The following is a 24,666-nucleotide window of genomic DNA, read 5'->3' on the forward strand; positions in this document are numbered from 1 at the left end:
TAATCTGCATTATGGTGTTGTATCTCCTCCCCTTAATCTGAGTTATGGTGCTGTATCTCCTCCCCTTAATCTGCATTATGGTGCTGTATCTCCTCCCCTTAATCTGAGTTATGGTGCTGTATCTCCTCCCCTTAATCTGAGTTATGGTGCTGTATCTACTCCCCTTAATCTGCATTATGGTGCTGTATCTCCTCCCCTTAATCTGAGTTATGGTGCTGTATCTCCTCCCCTTAATCTGAGTTATGGTGCTGTATCTCCTCCCCTTAATCTGAGTTATGGTGCTGTATCTACTCCCCTTAATCTGAGTTATGGTTCTGTATCTCCTCCCCTTAATCTGAGTTATGGTGCTGTATCTACTCCCCTTAATCTGCATTATGGTGCTCTATCTCCTCCCCTTAATCTGAGGTATGGTGCTGTATCTTCCCTTAATCTGAGTTATGGTGCTGTATCTACTCCCCTTAATCTGCATTATGGTGCTGTATCTACTCCCCTTAATCTGCATTATGGTGCTGTATCTCCTCCCCTTAATTTGAGGTATGGTGCTGTATCTCTTCCCCTTAATTTGAGGTATGGTGCTGTATCTCCTCCCCTTAATTTGAGTTATGGTGCTGTATCTCCTCCCCTTAATTTGAGGTATGGTGCTGTATCTCCTCCCCTTAATCTGAGGTATGGTGCTGTATCTCCTCCCCTTAATCTGCATTATGGTGCTCTATCTCCTCCCCTTAATCTGCATTATGGTGCTGTATCTACTCCCCTTAATCTGCATTATGGTGCTCTATCTCCTCCCCTTAATCTGAGTTATGGTGCTCTATCTCCTTCCTCCTCCTTCTCTTCTTCCTTTATCATCTTCTTCTTCCTCTTTATCTGCCTCCTCTTTCTCTTCCCTCCCCTTCCTCATCCATTTTATCTTTTCCTCATCCTCCTCCTCATCTTCCTCCTCATCTTCCTCCTCATCCACCATCCCTCTCTCTGTAGGTCTTCAGCTATCCACCCCCTTCTTTCTTTTTTCTCCCACTCATGTTCTCTCCCTGCCCTCTCTTTCCTCTCTCCCTCTCTGCCTTCTCACTCTTTCTGCCCTCTCTTTCCTCTCTCTGCCTTCTCACTCTTTCTGCCCTCTCTTTCCTCTCTCTCTGCCTTCTCACTCTTTCTTCCCTCTCTCTCTCTCTCTCTCTCTCTCTCTCTCTCTCTCTCTCTCTTTCTCTCTGCCTTCTCACTCTTTCTGCCCTCTCTTTCCTCTCTCTCTCTGCCTTCTCACTCTTTCTGCCCTGTCTTTCCTCTCTCTCTCTGCCTTCTCACTCTTTCTGCCCTATCTTTCCTCTCTCTCTCTCTGCCTTCTCACTCTGTCTGCCCTCTCTTTCCTCTCTCTCTCTGCCTTCTCACTCTTTCTTCCCTCTCTTTCCCCTCTCTCTCTCTGCCTTCTCACTCTGTCTGCCCTCTCTTTCCTCTCTCTCTCTCTGCCTTCTCACTCTCTCTGCCCTATCTTTCCTCTCTTTCTCTCTGCCTTCTCACTCTTTCTGCCCTCTCTTTCCTCTCTCTCTCTGCCTTCTCACTATTTCTGCCCTCTCTCTGTTGATGGAGCTGGCAGATGAAGTTATGGACGATGAATGGTTTTGAAGCTAATGAGAGGCCAGCTGTGTAACCTGGGGAGATATGTCTGGGAGGTGAGACTGATGAAGAGAGGGAGAGAGGGAGAAAGATGGAAAGTGAAAAAGATGCAGAGAAAGATTGAGAGTATGGCTAAGCTCTGATCACCTTGGGCAGCTCAGTCCTGCCACAGGCAGAGATATAAAGTGCTGTCATCAGTGGGAACAGACTGCCTGACCACAGCAGGGACCACAACACCTCTGTCTCAGCCTTCAACCAACACATCCATTGGGTCTTACAGACAGAGGCAGACACTAAATGGGATTAATAGATCCTTATTTTTTTCCGTTCTACACACACACACACACACACACATGCAGACAAACACACACTGAGGCGCGTTGCCAAATGTCTTGTCACTCTGCTTGGCTTCCTCTCCACGCTTTCTGTTGCTGTGAGCCATGAAATGAGAACGAAAGAGGAGACAGAAAGAGGCAGCAGGTTTGTTCTTAGTTGACATTCAGACAGGCTGTATGAAAGAGGGACAGAGAGAGATGGATAGCTAGGGACAGAGAGAGATGGATAGCTAGGGACAGAGAGAGATGGATAGCTAGGGACAGAGGGAGATGGATAGCTAGGGACAGAGAGAGATGGATAGCTAGGGACAGAGGGAGATGGATAGCTAGGGACAGAGGGAGATGGATAGCTAGGGACAGAGGGAGATGGATAGCTAGGGACAGAGGGAGGGACAGAGGGAGATGGATAGCTAGGGACAGAGAGAGATGGATAGCTAGGGACAGAGGGAGATGGATAGCTAGGGACAGAGGGAGATGGATAGCTAGGGACAGAGGGAGATGGATAGCTAGGGACAGAGGGAGATGGATAGCTAGGGACAGAGGGAGATGGATAGCTAGGGACAGAGGGAGATGGATAGCTAGGGACAGAGGGAGGGACAGAGAGAGATGGATAGCTAGGGACAGAGGGAGATGGATAGCTAGGGACAGAGGGAGATGGATAGCTAGGGACAGAGGGAGGGACAGAGGGAGATGGATAGCTAGGGACAGAGGGAGATGGATAGCTAGGGACAGAGGGAGATGGATAGCTAGGGACAGAGGGAGATGGATAGCTAGGGACAGAGGGAGATGGATAGCTAGGGACAGAGGGAGGGACAGAGGGAGATGGATAGCTAGGGACAGAGGGAGATGGATAGCTAGGGACAGAGGGAGATGGATAGCTAGGGACAGAGGGAGGGACAGGGGAGATGGATAGCTAGGGACAGAGGGAGATGGATAGCTAGGGACAGAGGGAGATGGATAGCTAGGGACAGAGAGAGATGGATAGCTAGGGACAGAGAGAGATGGATAGCTAGGGACAGAGGGAGGGACAGAGAGAGATGGATAGCTAGGGACAGAGGGAGGGACAGAGAGAGATGGATAGCTAGGGACAGAGGGAGATGGATAGCTAGGGACACAGAGAGATGGATAGCTAGGGACAGAGGGAGATGGATAGCTAGGGACAGAGGGAGATGGATAGCTAGGGACAGAGGGAGATGGATAGCTAGGGACAGAGGGAGGGACAGAGAGAGATGGATAGCTAGGGACAGAGGGAGGGACAGAGAGAGATGGATAGCTAGGGACAGAGGGAGATGGATAGCTAGGGACAGAGGGAGATGGATAGCTAGGGACAGAGAGAGATGGATAGCTAGGGACAGAGGGAGATGGATAGCTAGGGACAGAGGGAGATGGATAGCTAGGGACAGAGGGAGATGGATAGCTAGGGACAGAGGGAGATGGATAGCTAGGGACAGAGGGAGATGGATAGCTAGGGACAGAGGGAGATGGATAGCTAGGGACAGAGGGAGATGGATAGCTAGGGACAGAGAGAGATGGATAGCTAGGGACAGAGAGAGATGGATAGCTAGGGACAGAGGGAGATGGATAGCTAGGGACAGATGGAGGGACAGAGGGAGATGTACTCCAGACAGCAGTGTAAATGGATCCCTTGGAGGTCTCCTCTCTCAGCTAAACGTATAAACTGGTGATGTGACAGTTCCTAACTTCTGTCTGGGGTACTTCTGTTACCTATGGAGTTCACACAAGCTCTGTCTTTTGTATGAGTCTGTGTGCGCGTGTTTGTATGTGGGGCATTTCCACGGTAACAGAATGACACTGATCCTCATGTTTTTTACTTTAAAATGTATGTCAAACAAAAACCAACGATTGCAAAGTTAAACAAACCACACACCTCTATGAACAAGGACAACTTGTGTAACAATTTACACGGAACATTTTTACAAAAACACCAGAAGACCAGTGCAGATTCAAAGTATGTAAACAGAAGGACTGTTTGTGGACTGTTTGTGGACTGTTTGTGGACTGTTTGTGGACTGTTTGTGGACTGTTTGTGGACTGTTTGTGTCGTCATTCTGCTGCCACACTTTGTATCTGCACTGTTCCATGTTTTCCATCAGCTCCACTTCATGAATGAACTGGGCTTCTTTTCATTTCAAACGTTTCGATTCGCTAGTCAGAAACGTCTGTACAGTCTTCTCGCGCTAGAACAAACGACTCTTCTAGAGATCTATTGATGGGACAGGCGCCTGTCAATCACAAAGCCAGTGACGTGAAACACTGCTGGTTTGTCAGTCTGCTGTCGGTCCCGCCTACCTGTGTTATTTTAGTGAACTGTGGTTGGCTGCTGCCAAATGTACTTTCACAGAGGGAGAGCATGGTGCTTATCCATCCTCTCGTCTCCCAGGTAATGTAAGAGGTTAACAAATTACTTGAAATCCACTTAATTATTGTTTTGTGGCACATTCATCTATTTTTCTTTCGTGTGTTTCATAGCCTGTGCACCCCGACTTCGTGGCTCTTGGGCTATCTAGTGTTCTTTGCTTGATGACCAAACAGCTCGTGTTGACTCGTTTATAAAAGGTGCCCAGCTGACTGGATAAAGTACATCTCCTTTTGCCATTCAGAAATCATACAACGCAGTTACAGTCGGAGGTTTACATACACCTTAGCCAAATGCATTTAAACTCAGTTTTTCCACAAGTCCTGATATTTAATCCCAGTAAAAATTCCCTGTCTCAGGTCAGTTAGGATCACCACTTTATTTTAAGAATGTGAAATGTCAGAATGATAGAGAATGATTTATTTCAGCTTTTATTTCTTTCATCACATTCCCAGTGGGTCAGAAGTTTACATACACTCAATTAGTATTTGGTATCATTGCCTTTAAATTGTTTCACTTGGGTCAAAGGTTTCGGGTAGCCTTCCACAAGCTTCCCACAGTAAGTTGAGTGAATTTTGGCCTATTCCTCCTGACAGAACAGGTGTAACTGAGTCAGGTTTGTAGGCCTCCTTGCTCGCACACGCTTTTTCAGTTCTGCCCACAAATTTTCAATAGGATTGAGTTCAGGGCTTTGTGATGGCCACTCCATTACCTTGACTTTGTTGTCCTTAAGCCATTTTGCCACAACTTTGGAAGTATGCCTGAGGTCATTGTCCATTTGGAAGACCCATTTGCGACCAAGCTTTATCTTCCTGACTGATGTCTTGAGATATTGCTTCAATATATCCACATAATTTTCCTCCCTCATGATGCCATCTATTTTGTGAAGTGCACCAGTCCCTCCTGCAGCAAAGCACCGCCACAACATGATGCTGCCACCCCTGTGCTTCACGATTGGGATGGTGTTCTTCGGCTTGTCTCTAGGAGACAGAACGCGTCTCCTTCCTGAGCGGTATGACGACTGCGTGGTCCCATGGTGTATATACTTGCGTACTATTGTTTGTACAGATGAACGTGGTACCTTCAGGCGTTTGGAAATTGCTCCCGAGAATGAACCAGACTTGTGGAGGTCTACAATTTATTTTCTGAGGTCTTGGCTGATTTCTTTTGATTTTCCCATGATGTCAAGCAAAGAGGCACTGAGTTTGAAGGTAGGCCTTGAAATACATCCACAGGTACACCTCCAATTGACTCAAATTATGTCAATTAGCCTATCAGAAGCTTCTAAAGCCATGACATCATTTTCTGGAATTTTCCAAGCTGTTTAAAGGCACAGTCAACTTAGTGTATGAAAACTTCTGACCCTCTGGAATTGTGATACAGTGAATGATAAGTGAACTAATCTGTCTGTAAACAATTGTTGGAAAAACGACTTGTGTCATGCACAAAGTAGATGTCCTAACCGACTTGCCAAAACTATAGTTTGTTAACAAGAAATTTGTGGAGTGGTTGAAAAATGAGTTTTAATGACTCCAACCTAAGTGGATGTAAACCTCTGACTTCAACTGTACATGACTATGGTATCTCATAGTAATACAAAGATTTTATTTGTATTTTCCTGGGATTCGAAGCCGCGACTTGCTAGTGGTCATTACAGAGACTCTTCAGTGTAGCCTAGTGGTCATTACAGAGACTCTTCAGTGTAGCCTAGTGGTCATTACAGAGACTCTTCAGTGTAGCCTAGTGGTCATTACAGACACTCTTCAGTGTAGCCTAGTGGTCATTACAGAGACTCTTCAGTGTAGCCTAGTGGTCATTACAGAGACTCTTCAGTGTAGCCTAGTGGTCATTACAGAGACTCTTCAGTGTAGCCTAGTGGTCATTACAGAGACTCTTCAGTGTAGCCTAGTGGTCATTACAGAGACTCTTCAGTGTAGCCTAGTGGTCATTACAGAGACTCTTCAGTGTAGCCTAGTGGTCATTACAGAGACTCTTCAGTGTAGCCTAGTGGTCATTACAGACACTCTTCAGTGTAGCCTAGTGGTCATTACAGACACTCTTCAGTGTAGCCTAGTGGTCATTACAGAGACTCTTCAGTGTAGCCTAGTGGTCATTACAGAGACTCTTCAGTGTAGCCTAGTGGTCATTACAGAGACTCTTCAGTGTAGCCTAGTGGTCATTACAGAGACTCTTCAGTGTAGCCTAGTGGTCATTACAGAGACTCTTCAGTGTAGCCTAGTATTACAGAGACTCTTCAGTGTAGCCTAGTGGTCATTACAGACACTCTTCAGTGTAGCCTAGTGGTCATTACAGACACTCTTCAGTGTAGCCTAGTGGTCATTACAGAGACTCTTCAGTGTAGCCTAGTGGTCATTACAGACACTCTTCAGTGTAGCCTAGTGGTCATTACAGAGACTCTTCAGTGTAGCCTAGTGGTCATTACAGAGACTCTTCAGTGTAGCCTAGTGGTCATTACAGACACTCTTCAGTGTAGCCTAGTGGTCATTACAGAGACTCTTCAGTGTAGCCTAGTGGTCATTACAGAGACTCTTCAGTGTAGCCTAGTGGTCATTACAGACACTCTTCAGTGTAGCCTAGTGGTCATTACAGAGACTCTTCAGTGTAGCCTAGTGGTCAGAGACTCTTCAGTGTAGCCTAGTGGTCATTACAGAGACTCTTCAGTGTAGCCTAGTGGTCATTACAGAGACTCTTCAGTGTAGCCTAGTGGTCATTACAGAGACTCTTCAGTGTAGCCTAGTGATCATTACATACACTCTTCAGTGTAGCCTAGTGGTCATTACAGAGACTCTTCAGTGTAGCCTAGTGGTCATTACAGAGACTCTTCAGTGTAGCCTAGTGATCATTACATACACTCTTCAGTGTAGCCTAGTGGTCATTACAGACACTCTTCAGTGTAGCCTAGTGGTCATTACAGAGACTCTTCAGTGTAGCCTAGTGGTCATTACAGAGACTCTTCAGTGTAGCCTAGTGGTCATTACAGAGACTCTTCAGTGTAGCCTAGTGGTCATTACAGAGACTCTTCAGTGTAGTAGCCTAGTGGTCATTACAGACACTCTTCAGTGTAGCCTAGTGATCATTACAGAGACTCTTCAGTGTAGCCTAGTGGTCATTACAGAGACTCTTCAGTGTAGCCTAGTGGTCATTACAGACACTCTTCAGTGTAGCCTAGTGGTCATTACAGAGACTCTTCAGTGTAGCCTAGTGGTCATTACAGAGACTCTTCAGTGTAGCCTAGTGGTCATTACAGAGACTCTTCAGTGTAGTAGCCTAGTGGTCATTACAGACACTCTTCAGTGTAGCCTAGTGGTCATTACAGAGACTCTTCAGTGTAGCCTAGTGGTCATTACAGAGACTCTTCAGTGTAGCCTAGTGGTCATTACAGAGACTCTTCAGTGTAGCCTAGTGGTCATTAAATACACTCTTCAGTGTAGCCTAGTGGTCATTACAGAGACTCTTCAGTGTAGCCTAGTGGTCATTACAGACACTCTTCAGTGTAGCCTAGTGGTCATTACAGACACTCTTCAGTGTAGCCTAGTGGTCATTACAGAGACTCTTCAGTGTAGCCTAGTGGTCATTACAGAGACTCTTCAGTGTAGCCTAGTGGTCATTACAGAGACTCTTCAGTGTAGCCTAGTGGTCATTACAGACACTCTTCAGTGTAGCCTAGTGGTCATTACAGAGACTCTTCAGTGTAGCCTAGTGGTCATTACAGACACTCTTCAGTGTAGCCTAGTGGTCATTACAGACACTCTTCAGTGTAGCCTAGTGGTCATTACAGAGACTCTTCAGTGTAGCCTAGTGGTCATTACAGAGACTCTTCAGTGTAGCCTAGTGGTCATTACAGAGACTCTTCAGTGATGTGATGTGTTTGCAAACGAACGGCTCTTTTTTGAATGGATATTTTAGGTGAATTGCATCAGTGAAAGAGACATTCATTTTGCTCCCTAATTTCCCTACTGTTAGAATACTACTGCTTTTTGGTTATTCAACATTTGTTTAACTAGGTCAATTTAAGAACAAATTCTTATTTACAATGACGGCCTACCCCGGCCAAACCCAGACGACGCTGGACCCATTGTGCGCCGCCTTATCAACTGACAACACACTGAATTCATACATTTTCAGTCATCTTTCTACTCAATACTACCACTTTACCAATCTGGGAGGTTAAGTCATTCAATGCTTTTCTTTTAAATGATATCCGTTTATCTTTTCCACTGAGGAAGATGTCTCATGGTAGGGTGGGGTACGCAAAATATGTCGACTTTGAGCATCTTTACCTCCTGAATGTTTTGGCACCCAGGTCCAAAAAGGCACTTTCTGAACCCTTCTATAAATATGTATGGAAGGTTTTGTTCAAATCAAAAGGGGTGTTGTCAAAAAGGGATTGAATTTGAGTGAATTTAACCTCGAGGCATTAGAGGCCACCAAAATAGAGCTTGTTCTGCAATTGTTCTACCCGGGGGGCCAGATCTCCATGGCTGGCTACTTGTTCTGTTTGGCTGGCTACTTGTTCTGTTTGGCTGGCTACTTGTTCTGTTTGGCTGGCTACTTGTTCTGTTTGGCTGGCTACTTGTTCTGTTTGGCTGGCTACTTGTTCTGTTTGGCTGGCTGCTTGTTCTGTTTGGCTAGCTGCTTGTTCTGTTTGGCTGGCTACTTGCTCTGTTTTGGCTGGCTACTTGTTCTGTTTGGCTGGCTGCTTGTTCTGTTTGGCTGGCTACTTGCTCTGTTTGGCTGGCTACTTGCTCTGTTTGGCTGGCTGCTTGTTCTGTTTGGCTGGCTGCTTGTTCTGTTTGGCTGGCTACTTGTTCTGTTTGGCTGGCTACTTGCTCTGTTTGGCTGGCTGCTTGCTCTGTTTGGCTGGCTGCTTGCTCTGTTTGGCTGGCTGCTTGTTCTGTTTGGCTGGCTACTTGTTCTGTTTGGCTGGCTACTTGTTCTGTTTGGCTGGCTACTTGTTCTGTTTGGCTGGCTGCTTGTTCTGTTTGGCTAGCTGCTTGTTCTGTTTGGCTGGCTACTTGCTCTGTTTTGGCTGGCTACTTGTTCTGTTTGGCTGGCTGCTTGTTCTGTTTGGCTGGCTACTTGCTCTGTTTGGCTGGCTACTTGCTCTGTTTGGCTGGCTGCTTGTTCTGTTTGGCTGGCTGCTTGTTCTGTTTGGCTGGCTACTTGTTCTGTTTGGCTGGCTACTTGCTCTGTTTGGCTGGCTGCTTGCTCTGTTTGGCTGGCTGCTTGCTCTGTTTGGCTGGCTGCTTGTTCTGTTTGGCTGGCTACTTGTTCTGTTTGGCTGGCTACTTGTTCTGTTTGACTGGCTACTCCATGTACTTATGGAAACCACTACACTGTTCTTCAAGTTAAAAAAAAATATATATATATATATTTAGTAGAATTTTGGGGTGGAATATTTAAAAAGTAATCCTTGTACATTGAGTTGTATGGTTTGTTTAACTCAACATTCCTTGGTGTGTGTGTGTGACTGTGTGTGTGTGGCATTAAGAGACAGTGAGTGACTCGGGCAGCGAGCAGATGGCGAGCAGTGCCACGACGGGGTGAAAGAGTTGTATGGTTATACAGCGATGTAGCCTCAGGCCTCTACCATATTTAATCCACTTTATTGGAGGGATTTAAGGCCGGGACTCAGCGGAACTGCATCACCCAACAGACGTCACAACGGTTACCAAAACCCGCGTCATCACCGCCATCCGTACCCTGCGTGTACACCAGGACTGGACCAATAGCTGAATTTCATTTGGAATAAATCTGATAAGCTTTCAGATCCTTCCCTCACACCATCCAGTCTAATGCTCATGTTCATTCTCTCATTGTGTAGAGAGAGGCTACATCTTGCAGGGAAGCTGGCATGCCATTCTCCCCGGGATTGTGTTGTCCCTGGGTTATATAATCTTATTGATATTGAATATCATCTATCTAATGATAATATCAGAGTTTTTAAATGATATTCTAGTGTTGAGATGTCAGTGTCGTAATATAGAGGAAAGCGGACTGGGGTAGTGGAAGTAAAGGTGCTGAACATAATGACTGTGTGGCAGTGCCCTCTGCTGGCTGCTCCATGCCAATGCTGCCTTCATCTGAACAAATAGACCAAACAGAAATGTGTAATGTCCATGATCACCACTAGAGAGAACGCTACTTCCAATGATAGGACTGGAGGAACTAAACTTCACCTTTTTGGTTCTGTGTGTGTTTCAGGAAGCCTTCGGCTGGGCTTTAACTGTGTCTGAGTGTGTAACAGGGTGTACTGTTACTGTGTGGGTGTGTGGATATGTATGTATATATATAATGTGTGTGTGTATATATAATAGTGTATATACATAATGTGTGTGTGTATATATAATAGTGTATATATATAATGTGTGTGTGTATATAATAGTGTATATATAATAGTGTATATATAATAGTGTATATATAATAGTGTATATATACATAATGTGTGTGTGTATATATAATAGTGTATATATACATAATGTGTGTGTGTATATATAATAGTGTATATATACATAATGTGTGTGTGTATATATAATAGTGTATATATAATAGTGTATATATAATAGAGTATATATAATAGTGTATATATAATAGTGTATATATAATAGTGTATATATAATAGTGTATATATAATAGTGTATATATAATAGAGTATACATAATGTGTGTGTGTATATATAATAGTGTATATATAATAGTGTATATATAATAGTGTATATATAATAGTGTATATATAATAGTGTATATATATAATAGTGTATATATATAATGTGTGTGTGTATATATAATAGTGTATATATAATAGTGTATATATATAATGTGTGTGTGTATATATAATAGTGTATATATATAATGTGTGTGTATATATAATAGTGTATATATACATAATGTGTGTGTGTATATATAATAGTGTATATATAATAGTGTATATATAATAGAGTATACATAATGTGTGTGTATATATAATAGTGTATATATAATAGTGTATATATAATAGTGTATATATATAATGTGTGTGTGTATATATAATAGTGTATATATAATAGTGTATATACATAATGTGTGTGTGTATATATAATAGTGTATATATATAATGTGTGTGTGTATATATAATAGTGTATATATATAATGTGTGTGTGTATATATAATAGTGTATATATAATAGTGTATATATATATAATGTGTGTGTGTATATATAATAGTGTATATATAATAGTGTATATACATAATGTGTGTGTGTATATATAATAGTGTATATATAATAGTGTATATATAATAGTGTATATATAATAGAGTATATATAATGTGTGTGTATATAATAGAGTATATATATAATGTGTGTGTGTATATATAATAGTGTATATATAATAGTGTATATATATAATGTGTGTGTGTATATATAATAGTGTATATATATAATGTGTGTGTGTATATATAATAGTGTATATATATAATGTGTGTGTGTATATATAATAGTGTATATATAATGTGTGTGTATATATAATAGTGTATATATAATAGTGTATATATATAATGTGTGTGTGTATATAATAGTGTATATATATAATGTGTGTGTGTATATATAATAGTGTATATATAATAGTGTATATATAATAGTGTATATACATAATGTGTGTGTGTATATATAATAGTGTATATATAATAGTGTATATATAATAGTGTATATATAATAGAGTATATATAATGTGTGTATATAATAGAGTATATATATAATGTGTGTATATATAATAGTGTATATATATAATGTGTGTGTATATATAATAGTGTATATATATAATGTGTGTGTGTATATATAATAGTGTATATATAATAGTGTATATATATAATGTGTGTGTGTATATATAATAGTGTATATATAATAGTGTATATACATAATGTGTGTGTGTATATATAATAGTGTATATATATATAATGTGTGTGTGTATATATAATAGTGTATATATATAATGTGTGTGTATATAATAGTGTATATATAATAGTGTATATATATAATGTGTGTGTATATATAATAGTGTATATATAATAGTGTATATATAATAGTGTATATATATAATGTGTATATATAATAGTGTATATATAATAGTGTATATATAATAGAGTATATATAATGTGTGTGTATATAATAGTGTATATATATAATGTGTGTGTGTATATATAATAGTGTATATATAATAGTGTATATATATAATGTGTGTGTATATATAATAGTGTATATATATAATGTGTGTGTGTATATATAATAGTGTATATATATAATGTGTGTGTGTATATATAATAGTGTATATATATAATGTGTGTGTGTATATATAATAGTGTATATATAATGTGTGTGTATATATAATAGTGTATATATAATAGTGTATATATATAATGTGTGTGTGTATATAATAGTGTATATATATAATGTGTGTATGTATATATAATAGTGTATATATAATAGTGTATATATAATAGTGTATATACATAATGTGTGTGTGTATATATAATAGTGTATATATAATAGTGTATATATAATAGTGTATATATAATAGAGTATATATAATGTGTGTGTATATAATAGAGTATATATATAATGTGTGTGTGTATATATAATAGTGTATATATAATAGTGTATATATATAATGTGTGTGTGTATATATAATAGTGTATATATATAATGTGTGTGTGTATATATAATAGTGTATATATATAATATGTGTGTGTATATATAATAGTGTATATATATAATGTGTGTGTGTATATATAATAGTGTATATATAATGTGTGTGTATATAATAGTGTATATATATAATGTGTGTGTGTATATATAATAGTGTATATATATAATGTGTGTGTATATATAATAGTGTATATATATAATGTGTGTGTGTATATATAATAGAGTATATATAATAGTGTATATATAATAGAGTATACATAATGTGTGTGTGTATATATAATAGTGTATATACATAATGTGTGTGTGTATATATAATAGTGTATATACATAATGTGTGTGTGTATATATAATAGAGTATACATAATGTGTGTGTGTATATATAATAGTGTATATATATAATGTGTGTGTATATATAATAGTGTATATATAATAGTGTATATATAATAGTGTATATACATAATGTGTGTGTATATATAATAGAGTATACATAATGTGTGTGGTTGTGTGATAGTGTATATATAATAGTGTATATATATAATGTGTGTGTGTATATAATAGTGTATATATAATAGTGTATATATAATAGTGTATATATAATAGTGTATATATAATAGTGTATATATAATAGTGTATATACATAATGTGTGTGTGTATATATAATAGTGTATATATAATAGAGTATATATAATAGTGTATATATATAATGTGTGTGTGTATATAATAGTGTATATATAATAGTGTATATATAATAGTGTATATATAATAGAGTATATATAATGTGTGTGGTTGTGTGATAGTGTGTATATAATAGTATATATATAATGTGTGTGTATATATAATAGTGTATATATAATAGTATGTATACATAATGTGTGTGTGTATATATAATAGTGTATATATAATAGTATGTATACATAATGTGTGTGTGTATATATAATAGAGTATACATAATGTGTGTGGTTGTGTGATAGTGTATATATAATAGTGTATATATATAATGTGTGTGTGTATATAATAGAGTATATATAATAGTGTATATATATAATGTGTGTGTGTATATAATAGAGTATATATAATAGTATATATATATAATGTGTGTGGTTGTGTGATAGTGTGTATATAATAGTGTATATATAATGTGTGTGTATATAATAGTATAGTGTGTGTGTGTGATAGTGTGTGTGTGTAATAGTATCTGTGATAGCGTGTGTGTGTTTGTATATAGTAGTGTATACATAATGTGTGTGTATATAATAGTATAGTGTGTGTGTGTGTGTGTGTGATAGTGTGTACATAATGAGTGTGTGTGTGTGTATAATAGTGTGTACATAATGTGTGTGTGTGTATATAATAGTGTGTACATAACGTGTGTGTGTGTGTGTATGTGTATAATAGTGTGTACATCGTGTGTGTGTGTGTATAATAGTGTGTACATCATGTGTGTGTGTGTATAATAGTGTATACATAATGTGTGTGTGTATAATAGTGTATACATAACGTGTGTGTGTATAATAGTGTGTACATCATGTGTGTGTGTGTATAATAGTGTATACATAACGTGTGTGTGTATAATAGTGTATACATAACGTGTGTGTGTATAATAGTGTGTACATCATGTGTGTGTGTGTATAATAGTGTGTACATAACGTGTGTGTGTGTAATAATCAAATCAAATTTATTTATATAGCCCTTCGTACATCAGCTGATATCTCAAAGTGCTGTACAGAAACCCAGCCTAAAACCCCAAACAGCAAACAATGCAGGTGTAAAAGCACGTGTGTACATAATGTGTGTGTGTGTATATAATAGTGTGTACATAACGTGTGTGTTCCAGGGAGCCCAGGAAGGTGGTGTTGCACCGTGGTTCTACAGGCCTGGGTTTTAACATCGTAGGAGGAGAGGATGGAGAGGGAATCTTTATCTCCTTCATCCTGGCTGGTGGACCTGCTGACCTCTGTGGAGAGCTTCGCAAAGGAGACCGCATCATCTCAGTAAGAACCTGCACACACACACACACACACACACACACACACACACACACATACACACACACACACACATACACACACACACACACACACATATACACACACATATACACACACACACACACACAGAAACCGGATTAGCCTCTTATTGATTCCTTGTGATTTGTGAGTGTTATTGACGAGGTTAGATTGATTAGATCTCCGTTGACATGCCTTGGGTCTCTCTGTTCATTTGCTGATCATGGGTCAAACTCCTGTGTGATTCTGTGTTGACCTTACCGTGTGTGTGCAGGTGAACGGGGTCGACCTGCGCAGTGCAACCCATGAGCAGGCTGCAGCAGCTCTGAAGAATGCTGGACAGACTGTTACCATCACAGGCCAGTACAGGCCAGAGGGTGAGACATGATAACACTATAGAACAGGCCAGAGGGTGAGACATGATAACACTATAGAACAGGCCAGAGGGTGAGACATGATAACACTATAGAACAGGCCAGAGGGTGAGACATGATAACACTATAGTACAGGCCAGAGGGTGAGACATGATAACACAATAGAACAGGCCAGAGGGTGAGAAATGATAACACTATAGAACAGGCCAGAGGGTGAGACATGATAACACTATAGAACAGGCCAGAGGGTGAGACATGATAACACTATAGAACAGGCCAGAGGGTGAGACATGATAACACTATAGAACAGGCCAGAGGGTGAGACATGATAACACTATAGTACAGGCCAGAGGGTGAGACATGATAACACTATAGAACAGACCAGAGGGTGAGAAATGATAACACTATAGAACAGGCCAGAGGGTGAGACATGATAACACTATAGTACAGGCCAGAGGGTGAGACATGATAACACTATAGTACAGGCCAGAGGGTGAGACATGATAACACTATAGAACAGGCCAGAGGGTGAGACATGATCACACTATAGTACAGGCCAGAGGGTGAGACATGATAACACTATAGAACAGACCAGAGGGTGAGACATGATAACACTATAGTACAGGCCAGAGGGTGAGACATGATAACACTATAGTACAGGCCAGAGGGTGAGACATGATAACACTATAGTACATGCCAGAGGGTGAGACATGATAACACTATAGAACAGGCCAGAGGGTGAGACATGATAACACTATAGAACAGACCAGAGGGTGAGACATGATAACACTATAGAACAGGCCAGAGGGTGAGACATGATAACACTATAGTACATGCCAGAGGGTGAGACATGATAACACTATAGTACAGGCCAGAGGGTGAGACATGATAACACTATAGAACAGACCAGAGGGTGAGACATGATAACACTATAGTATAGGCCAGTACATGCCAGAGGGTGAGACATGATAACACTATAGTACAGGCCAGAGGGTGAGACATGATAACACTATAGAACAGGCCAGGGGGTGAGACAAGATAACACTATAGAACAGACCAGAGGGTGAGACATGATAACACTATAGTACAGACCAGAGGGTGAGACATGATAACACTAGAACAGGCCAGAGGATGAGACATGATAACACTATAGAACAGGCCAGAGGGTGAGACATGATAACACTATAGTACAGACCAGAGGGTGAGACATGATAACACTATAGAACAGGCCAGAGGGTGAGACATGATAACACTATAGAACAGGCCAGAGGGTGAGACATGATAACACTATAGAACAGGCCAGACATGATAACACTATAGAACAGACCAGAGGGTGAGACATGATAACACTATAGTACAGACCAGAGGGTGAGACATGATCACACTATAGAACAGGCCAGAGGGTGAGACATGATAACACTAGAACAGGCCAGAGGATGAAACATGATAACACTATAGAACAGGCCAGAGGGTGAGACATGATAACACTATAGTACAGACCAGAGGGTGAGACATGATAACACTATAGTACAGACCAGAGGGTGAGACATGATAACACTATAGAACAGGCCAGAGGGTGAGACATGATAACACTATAGAACAGGCCAGACATGATAACACTATAGAACAGACCAGAGGGTGAGACATGATAACACTATAGAACAGACCAGAGGGTGAGACATGATAACACTATAGAACAGGCCAGAGGGTGAGACATGATAACACTATAGAACAGACCAGAGGGTGAGACATGATAACACTATAGAACAGACCAGAGGGTGAGACATGATAACACTATAGTACAGGCCAGAGGGTGAGACATGATAACACTATAGAACAGGCCAGAGGGTGAGACATGATAACACTATAGAACAGGCCAGAGGGTGAGACTATAGAACAGACCAGGGTGATAACACTATAGTACAGGCCAGAGGGTGAGACATGATAACACTATAGTACAGGCCAGAGGGTGAGACATGATAACACTATAGTACATGCCAGAGGGTGAGACATGATAACACTATAGAACAGGCCAGAGGGTGAGACATGATAACACTATAGAACAGACCAGAGGGTGAGACATGATAACACTATAGAACAGGCCAGAGGGTGAGACATGATAACACTATAGTACAGACCAGAGGGTGAGACATGATAACACTATAGAACAGACCAGAGGGTGAGACATGATAACACTATAGAACAGGCCAGAGGGTGATACATGATAACACTATATTACAGGCCAGAGGGTGAGACATGATAACACTATAGAACAGGCCAGAGGGTGAGACATTAAAACACTATAGTACAGGCCAGAGGGTGAGACATGATAACACTATAGAACAGGCCAGAGGGTGAGACATGATAACACTATAGTACATGCCAGAGGGTGAGACATGATAACACTATAGAACAGACCAGAGGGTGAGACATGATAACACTATAGAACAGGCCAGACATGATAACACTATAGAACAGACCAGAGGGTGAGACATGATAACACTATAGTACAGACCAGAGGGTGAGACATGATCACACTATAGAACAGGCCAGAGGGTGAGACATGATAACACTATAGTACATTCCAGAGGGTGAGACATGATAACACTATAGAACAGACCAGAGGGTGAGACATGATAACACTATAGAACAGGCCAGAGGGTGAGACATGATAACACTATAGAACAGGCCAGAGGGTGAGACATGATAACACTATAGAACAGGCCAGAGGGTGAGACATGATAACACTATAGAACAGGCCAGAGGGTGAGACATGATAACACTATAGAACAGGCCAGAGGGTGAGACATGATAACACTATAGAACAGGCCAGAGGGTGAGACATGATAACACTATAGAACAGACCAGAGGGTGAGACATGATAACACTATAGAACAGGCCAGAGGGTGAGACATGATAACACTATAGAACAGGCCAGAGAGAGACATGTAGAACAGCCAGAGACATGATAACACTATAGAACAGACCAGAGGGTGAGACATGATAACACTATAGAACAGGCCAGAGGGTGAGACATGATAACACTATAGAACAGGTGAGACATGATAACACTATAGAACAGACCAGAGGGTGAGACATGATAACACTATAGTACAGGCCAGAGGACATGATAACACTATGAGACATGATAACACTATAGAACAGACCAGAGGGTGACACATGATAACACTATAGAACAGGCCAGAGGGTGAGACATGATAACACTATAGAACAGGCCAGAGGGTGAGACATGATAACACTATAGTACAGACCAGAGGGTGAGACATGATAACACTATAGAACAGGCCAGAGGGTGAGACATGATAACACTATAGTACAGGCCAGAGGGTGAGACATGATAACACTATAGAACAGGCCAGAGGGTGAGACATGATAACACTATAGAACAGGCCAGAGGGTGAGACATGATAACACTATAGAACAGGCCAGACATGATAACACTATAGAACAGACCAGAGGGTGAGACATGATAACACTATAGAACAGACCAGAGGGTGAGACATGATAACACTATAGAACAGACCAGAGGGTGAGACATGATAACACTATAGTACAGGCCAGAGGGTGAGACATGATAACACTATAGAACAGGCCAGAGGGTGAGACATGATAACACTATAGAACAGACCAGAGGGTGAGACATGATAACACTATAGAACAGGCCAGGGGGTGAGACATGATAACACTATAGAACAGACCAGAGGGTGAGACATGATAACACTAGAACAGGCCAGAGGATGAGACATGATAACACTATAGAACAGACCAGAGGGTGAGACATGATAACACTATAGAACAGACCAGGGGGTGAGACATGATAACACTATAGAACAGGCCAGAGGGTGAGACATGATAACACTATAGAACAGGCCAGAGGGTGAGACATGATCACACTATAGAACAGACCAGAGGGTGACACATGATAACACTATATAGTACAGGCCAGAGGGTGAGACATGATAACACTATAGAACAGACCAGAGGGTGAGACATGATAACACTATAGAACAGACCAGAGGGTGAGACATGATAACAATATAGAACAGGCCAGAGGGTGAGACATGATAACACTATAGAACAGACCAGAGGGTGAGACATGATAACACTATAGAACAGGCCAGGGGGTGAGACATGATAACACTATAGAACAGACCAGAGGGTGAGACATGATAACACTAGAACAGGCCAGAGGGTGAGACATGATAACACTATAGAACAGGCCAGAGGGTGAGACATGATAACACTATAGTACAGACCAGAGGGTGAGACATGATAACACTATAGTACAGACCAGAGGGTGACACATGATAACACTATAGAACAGGCCAGAGGGTGAGACATGATAACACTATAGAACAGACCAGAGGGTGAGACATGATAACACTATAGAACAGACCAGAGGGTGAGACATGATAACACTATAGAACAGACCAGAGGGTGAGACATGATAACACTATAGTACAGGCCAGAGGGTGAGACATGATAACACTATAGAACAGGCCAGACATGATAACACTATAGAACAGACCAGAGGGTGAGACATGATAACACTATAGTACAGACCAGAGGGTGACACATGATAACACTATAGAACAGGCCAGAGGGTGAGACATGATAACACTATAGAACAGACCAGAGGGTGAGACATGATAACACTATAGTACAGGCCAGAGGGTGAGACATGATAACACTATAGAACAGGCCAGACATGATAACACTATAGAACAGACCAGAGGGTGAGACATGATAACACTATAGAACAGACCAGAGGGTGAGACATGATAACACTATAGAACAGACCAGAGGGTGAGACATGATAACACTATAGAACAGGCCAGAGGGTGAGACATGATAACACTATAGAACAGACCAGAGGGTGAGACATGATAACACTATAGAACAGGCCAGAGGGTGAGACATGATAACACTATAGAACAGACCAGAGGGTGAGACATGATAACACTATAGAACAGGCCAGGGGGTGAGACATGATAACACTATAGAACAGACCAGAGGGTGAGACATGATAACACTAGAACAGGCCAGAGGATGAGACATGATAACACTATAGAACAGGCCAGAGGGTGAGACATGATAACACTATAGAACAGGCCAGGGGGTGAGACATGATAACACTATAGAACAGACCAGAGGGTGAGACATGATAACACTAGAACAGGCCAGAGGGTGAGACATGATAACACTATAGAACAGACCAGAGGGTGAGACATGATAACACTATAGTACAGGCCAGAGGGTGAGACATGATAACACTATAGAACAGGCCAGACATGATAACACTATAGAACAGACCAGAGGGTGAGACATGATAACACTATAGAACAGACCAGAGGGTGAGACATGATAACACTATAGAACAGGCCAGAGGGTGAGACATGATCACACTATAGAACAGACCAGAGGGTGAGACATGATAACATTATAGAACAGACCAGAGGGTGAGACATGATAACACTATAGAACAGGCCAGAGGGTGAGACATGATCACACTATAGAACAGACCAGAGGGTGAGACATGATAACATTATAGTACAGACCAGAGGGTGAGACATGATAACACTATAGTACAGGCCAGAGGGTGAGACATGATAACACTATAGAACAGGCCAGAGGGTGAGACATGATAACATTATAGAACAGACCAGAGGGTGAGACATGATAACACTATAGTAATGTAGATCTGAGAACGGACTCAGACTGATTGAGAGAGATACACATGCATGCTGTCGTGGTGTTCTGACTGCTCCTGCCTTGTATAATACACTCTGTCTCTCATGGGTACTGTCCTGGTTGTATACAGGTTCACTTAATGGAGGCTGATGTGATCTGTGCTGTGTCCTCCTGGGGAGAGGAGGTCACAGCTCTGGTAAACAGGTTACACACACTGATGGGGTTATCTACTCTGATGTCATGGCAACAGAACCCTCTGACATGGGGGAAAGAGGTGAGAGTGGGCCTCCCTGGCAGCAGCATTGCACACGGACAGAGATCTTAATGACATGAGTGAGATGCGTTCCTTTTCAGAAGAACTAAAGGACAGTAGAAGTACCTGACAGTAGAGGCTTTCATCTCAGTCCAGCTACAGGACAGGACTCGTAACCAGGGGTTATGTGCAACCTGCCACTGACTGGCTTCTGCCTTCACTTACGGAATGGGTTGGGGTCTCCACACGGCATGCTGATATTCGATTGGTCTATTGTATCTCAGCTCAGGTCAAGTCTCTCACCCCTGTGTGTGTGGTCTGTTTGCTATGCATATCATTACCCTTTGTGTGTGTGGTCAGTTCACGCTTGTTTCAGCCCTTCAGAGTCAGAGGGCTTTTAGAAGGCTTTTAGAGGGCTTTGGTGATTGTCAGTTTTGGCCCTGACCAGAGGTTCAACCTTGACCAGGCCTCATTAAACTACCATTACCCTACTTATTTTCTCTCTCTGTCTCTCTCTATTTCAATTTAAGGGCTCTATTGGCATGGGAAACATATGTTAACATTGCCAAAGCAAGTGAAATAAACAATCCAAATTAACAGTTAACGCTCTCTCTTTCTGTCATCTCATTTTCTGTCTCCCCATCTCTCTCTCTCTCCATCTCTCTCTCTCCCCATCTTTCTCTGTCTCCCCGTCTCTCTCTCTCTCCCCATCTTTCTCTGTCTCCCCATCTCTCTCTCTCCCCATCTCTCTCTCCCCATCTCTCTCTCTCCCCATCTCTCTCTCTCCCCATCTCTCTCTCTCCCCATCTCTCTCTCCCCATCTCTCTCTCTCCCCATTTCTCTATCTTTCTGTCTCCCCATTTCTCTCTCTCTCTCTCCCCATTTCTCTCTCTCTCTCTCCCCATTTCTCTCTCTCTCTCTCCCCATTTCTCTCTCTCTCTCCCCATTTCTCTCTCTCTCTCTCCCCATTTTCTCTCTCTCTCTCTCCCCATTTCTCTCTCTCTCTCTCCCCCATTTCTCTCTCTCCCCATCTCTCTCTCTCTCCCCATCTCTCTCTATCTACCTCCCCATCTCTCTCTCTCCCCATCTTTCTCTGTCTCCCCATCTCTCTCTCTCGCCCCATCTCTCTCTCTCTCGCCCCATCTCTCTCTCTCTCGCCCCATCTCTCTCTCTCCCCCATCTCTCTCTATCTCTCGCCCCATCTCTCGCCCCATCTCTCTCTATCTCTCGCCCCATCTCTCTCCCCATCTCTCTCTATCTACCTCCCCCCTATCTACCTCCCCTCTCTCCCCATCTTTCTCTGTCTCCCCATCTCTCTCTCTCGCCCCATCTCTCTCTCTCTCGCCCCATCTCTCTCTCTCGCCCCATCTCTCTCTCTCTCGCCCCATCTCTCTCTCTCTCTCTCTCTCTCCACATTTCTCTCTCTCCCCATCTCTCTCTCTCTCCCCATCTCTCTCTCTCCCCATCTCTCTCTCTCGCCCCATCTCTCTCTCTCGCCCCATCTCTCTCTCTCTCGCCCCATCTCTCTCTCTCTCGCCCCATCTCTCTCTCTCTCGCCCCATCTCTCTCTCTCTCCCCATCTCTCTCTCTCTCCCCATCTCTCTCTCTCTCCCCATTTCTCTCTCTCTCTCTCCCCATTTCTCTCTCTCTCTCTCTCCCCATTTCTCTCTCTCTCTCTCCCCATTTTCTCTCTCTCTCCCCATTTCTCTCTCTCTCTCCCCATTTCTCTCTCTCTCTCCCCATTTCTCTCTCTCTCTCTCCCCATTTCTCTCTCTCTCTCCCCATCTCTCTCTACCTCCCCATCTCTCTACCTCCCCATCTCTCTCTCTCTCCATCTCTCTCTCTCGCCCCATCTCTCTCTCTCGCCCCATCTCTCTCTCTCGCCCCATCTCTCTCTCTCGCCCCATCTCTCTCTATCTCTCGCCCCATCTCTCTCTCTCTCCCCATCTCTCTCTATCTCTCTCTCTATCTCTCTCCCCATCTCTCTCTCTCTCTATCTACCTCCCCATCTCTCTCTGTCTCCCCATCTCTCTCTGTCTCCCCATCTCTCTCTCTCTCCCCCATCTCTCTCTCTCTCGCCCCATCTCTCTCTCTCTCGCCCCATCTCTCTCTCTCTCGCCCCATCTCTCTCTCTCTCGCCCCATCCTCTCTCTCGCCCCATCTCTCTCTCTCTCGCCCCCATCTCTCTCTCTCTCTCGCCCCATCTCTCTCTCTCTCTCGCCCCATCTCTCTCTCTCTCGCCCCATCTCTCTCTCTCTCGCCCCATCTCTCTCTCTCGCCCCATCTCTCTCTCTCTCTCTCCCCATCTCTCTCTCTCTCGCCCCATCTCTCTCTCTCGCCCCATCTCTCTCTCTCTCTCTCCCCATCTCTCTCTCTCTCCGCCCCATCTCTCTCTCTCTCTCTCCCCATCTCTCTCTCTCTCCCGCCCCATCTCTCTCTCTCTCCGCCCCATCTCTCTCTCTCTCTCCCCATCTCTCTCTCTCTCCCCATCTCTCCCCATCTCTCTCTCTCCCCCTCTCTCTCTCTCTCTCTCTCCCCATCTCTCTCTCTCTCCCCATCTCTCTCTCTCCCCATCTCTCTCTCCCCATCTCTCTCTATCTCTCTCCCCATCTCTTCCTCTCCCCATCTCTCCATCTATCCCCATCTCTCCCTCTCCATCTCCATTTCTCCCCATCTCCCTCACTCTCTCCCATCTCTCTCCCTCCCCATCTCGCTCTCTCTCCATTTCTCCCCATCTCCCTCACTCTCCCTCTATCTCTCCCATCTCTCTCCCTCCCCATCTCGCTCTCTCCCCATCTCGCTATCTCCCCTTCTCTCTCTCCATTTCTCCCCATCTCCCTCACTCTCCCTCTATCTCTCTCTCTCTCTCCCCATATCGCTCTCTCCCCTTCTCTCTCTCTCTCCCCATCTCGCTCTCTCCCCTTCTCTCTCCCCATATCACTCTCTCTCTCTCTCTCTCCCCTTCTCTCTCTCTCTCTCTCCCCTTCTCTCTCTCTCTCTCTCTCTCTCTCCTCTCTCTCTCTCTCTCTCTCCCCTTCTCTCTCTCTCTCTCTCCCCTTCTCTCTCTCTCTCTCCCATCCCCATCTCTCTCTCTCTGGTGGGTGAATATGGCTGTTATCCTCATCATGCTATCTGGAGGTAATACACTGTGTTGGGGCAGTAGAGTTGTCTGCTGGCTGGCTGTGTGTGTAGTTGATGTCTGTTGCCCCATGCCGTAGGTTAAGTGTGGGTTGCTGAAGCAACAGCTATTCATTCTGTTGCCCCATGCCGTAGGTTAAGTGTGGGTTGCTGAAGCAACAGCTAT

General features: G+C 42.5%; 1 protein-coding gene across 12 annotated transcripts in view; it reads left to right on the plus strand.

Annotated features, from left to right (window-relative positions):
- The window catches only part of LOC115119585 (disks large homolog 1-like), a 340,988-nt gene that overhangs the window by 233,190 nt on the left and 83,132 nt on the right, over window positions 1-24,666 (plus strand). For all 12 annotated transcript variants that reach the window (XM_065009266.1, XM_065009267.1, XM_065009268.1 and 9 more), the window contains 2 exons: window positions 14,852-15,008; window positions 15,298-15,400. In XM_065009266.1, the coding sequence (XP_064865338.1) occupies window positions 14,852-15,008; window positions 15,298-15,400 (260 nt within the window). The remainder of the gene's footprint in view (window positions 1-14,851; window positions 15,009-15,297; window positions 15,401-24,666) is intronic.

This window comes from Oncorhynchus nerka, linkage group LG24, assembly GCF_034236695.1.
Source record: "Oncorhynchus nerka isolate Pitt River linkage group LG24, Oner_Uvic_2.0, whole genome shotgun sequence".
NCBI classification, from domain to species: Eukaryota; Metazoa; Chordata; class Actinopteri; order Salmoniformes; family Salmonidae; genus Oncorhynchus; species Oncorhynchus nerka.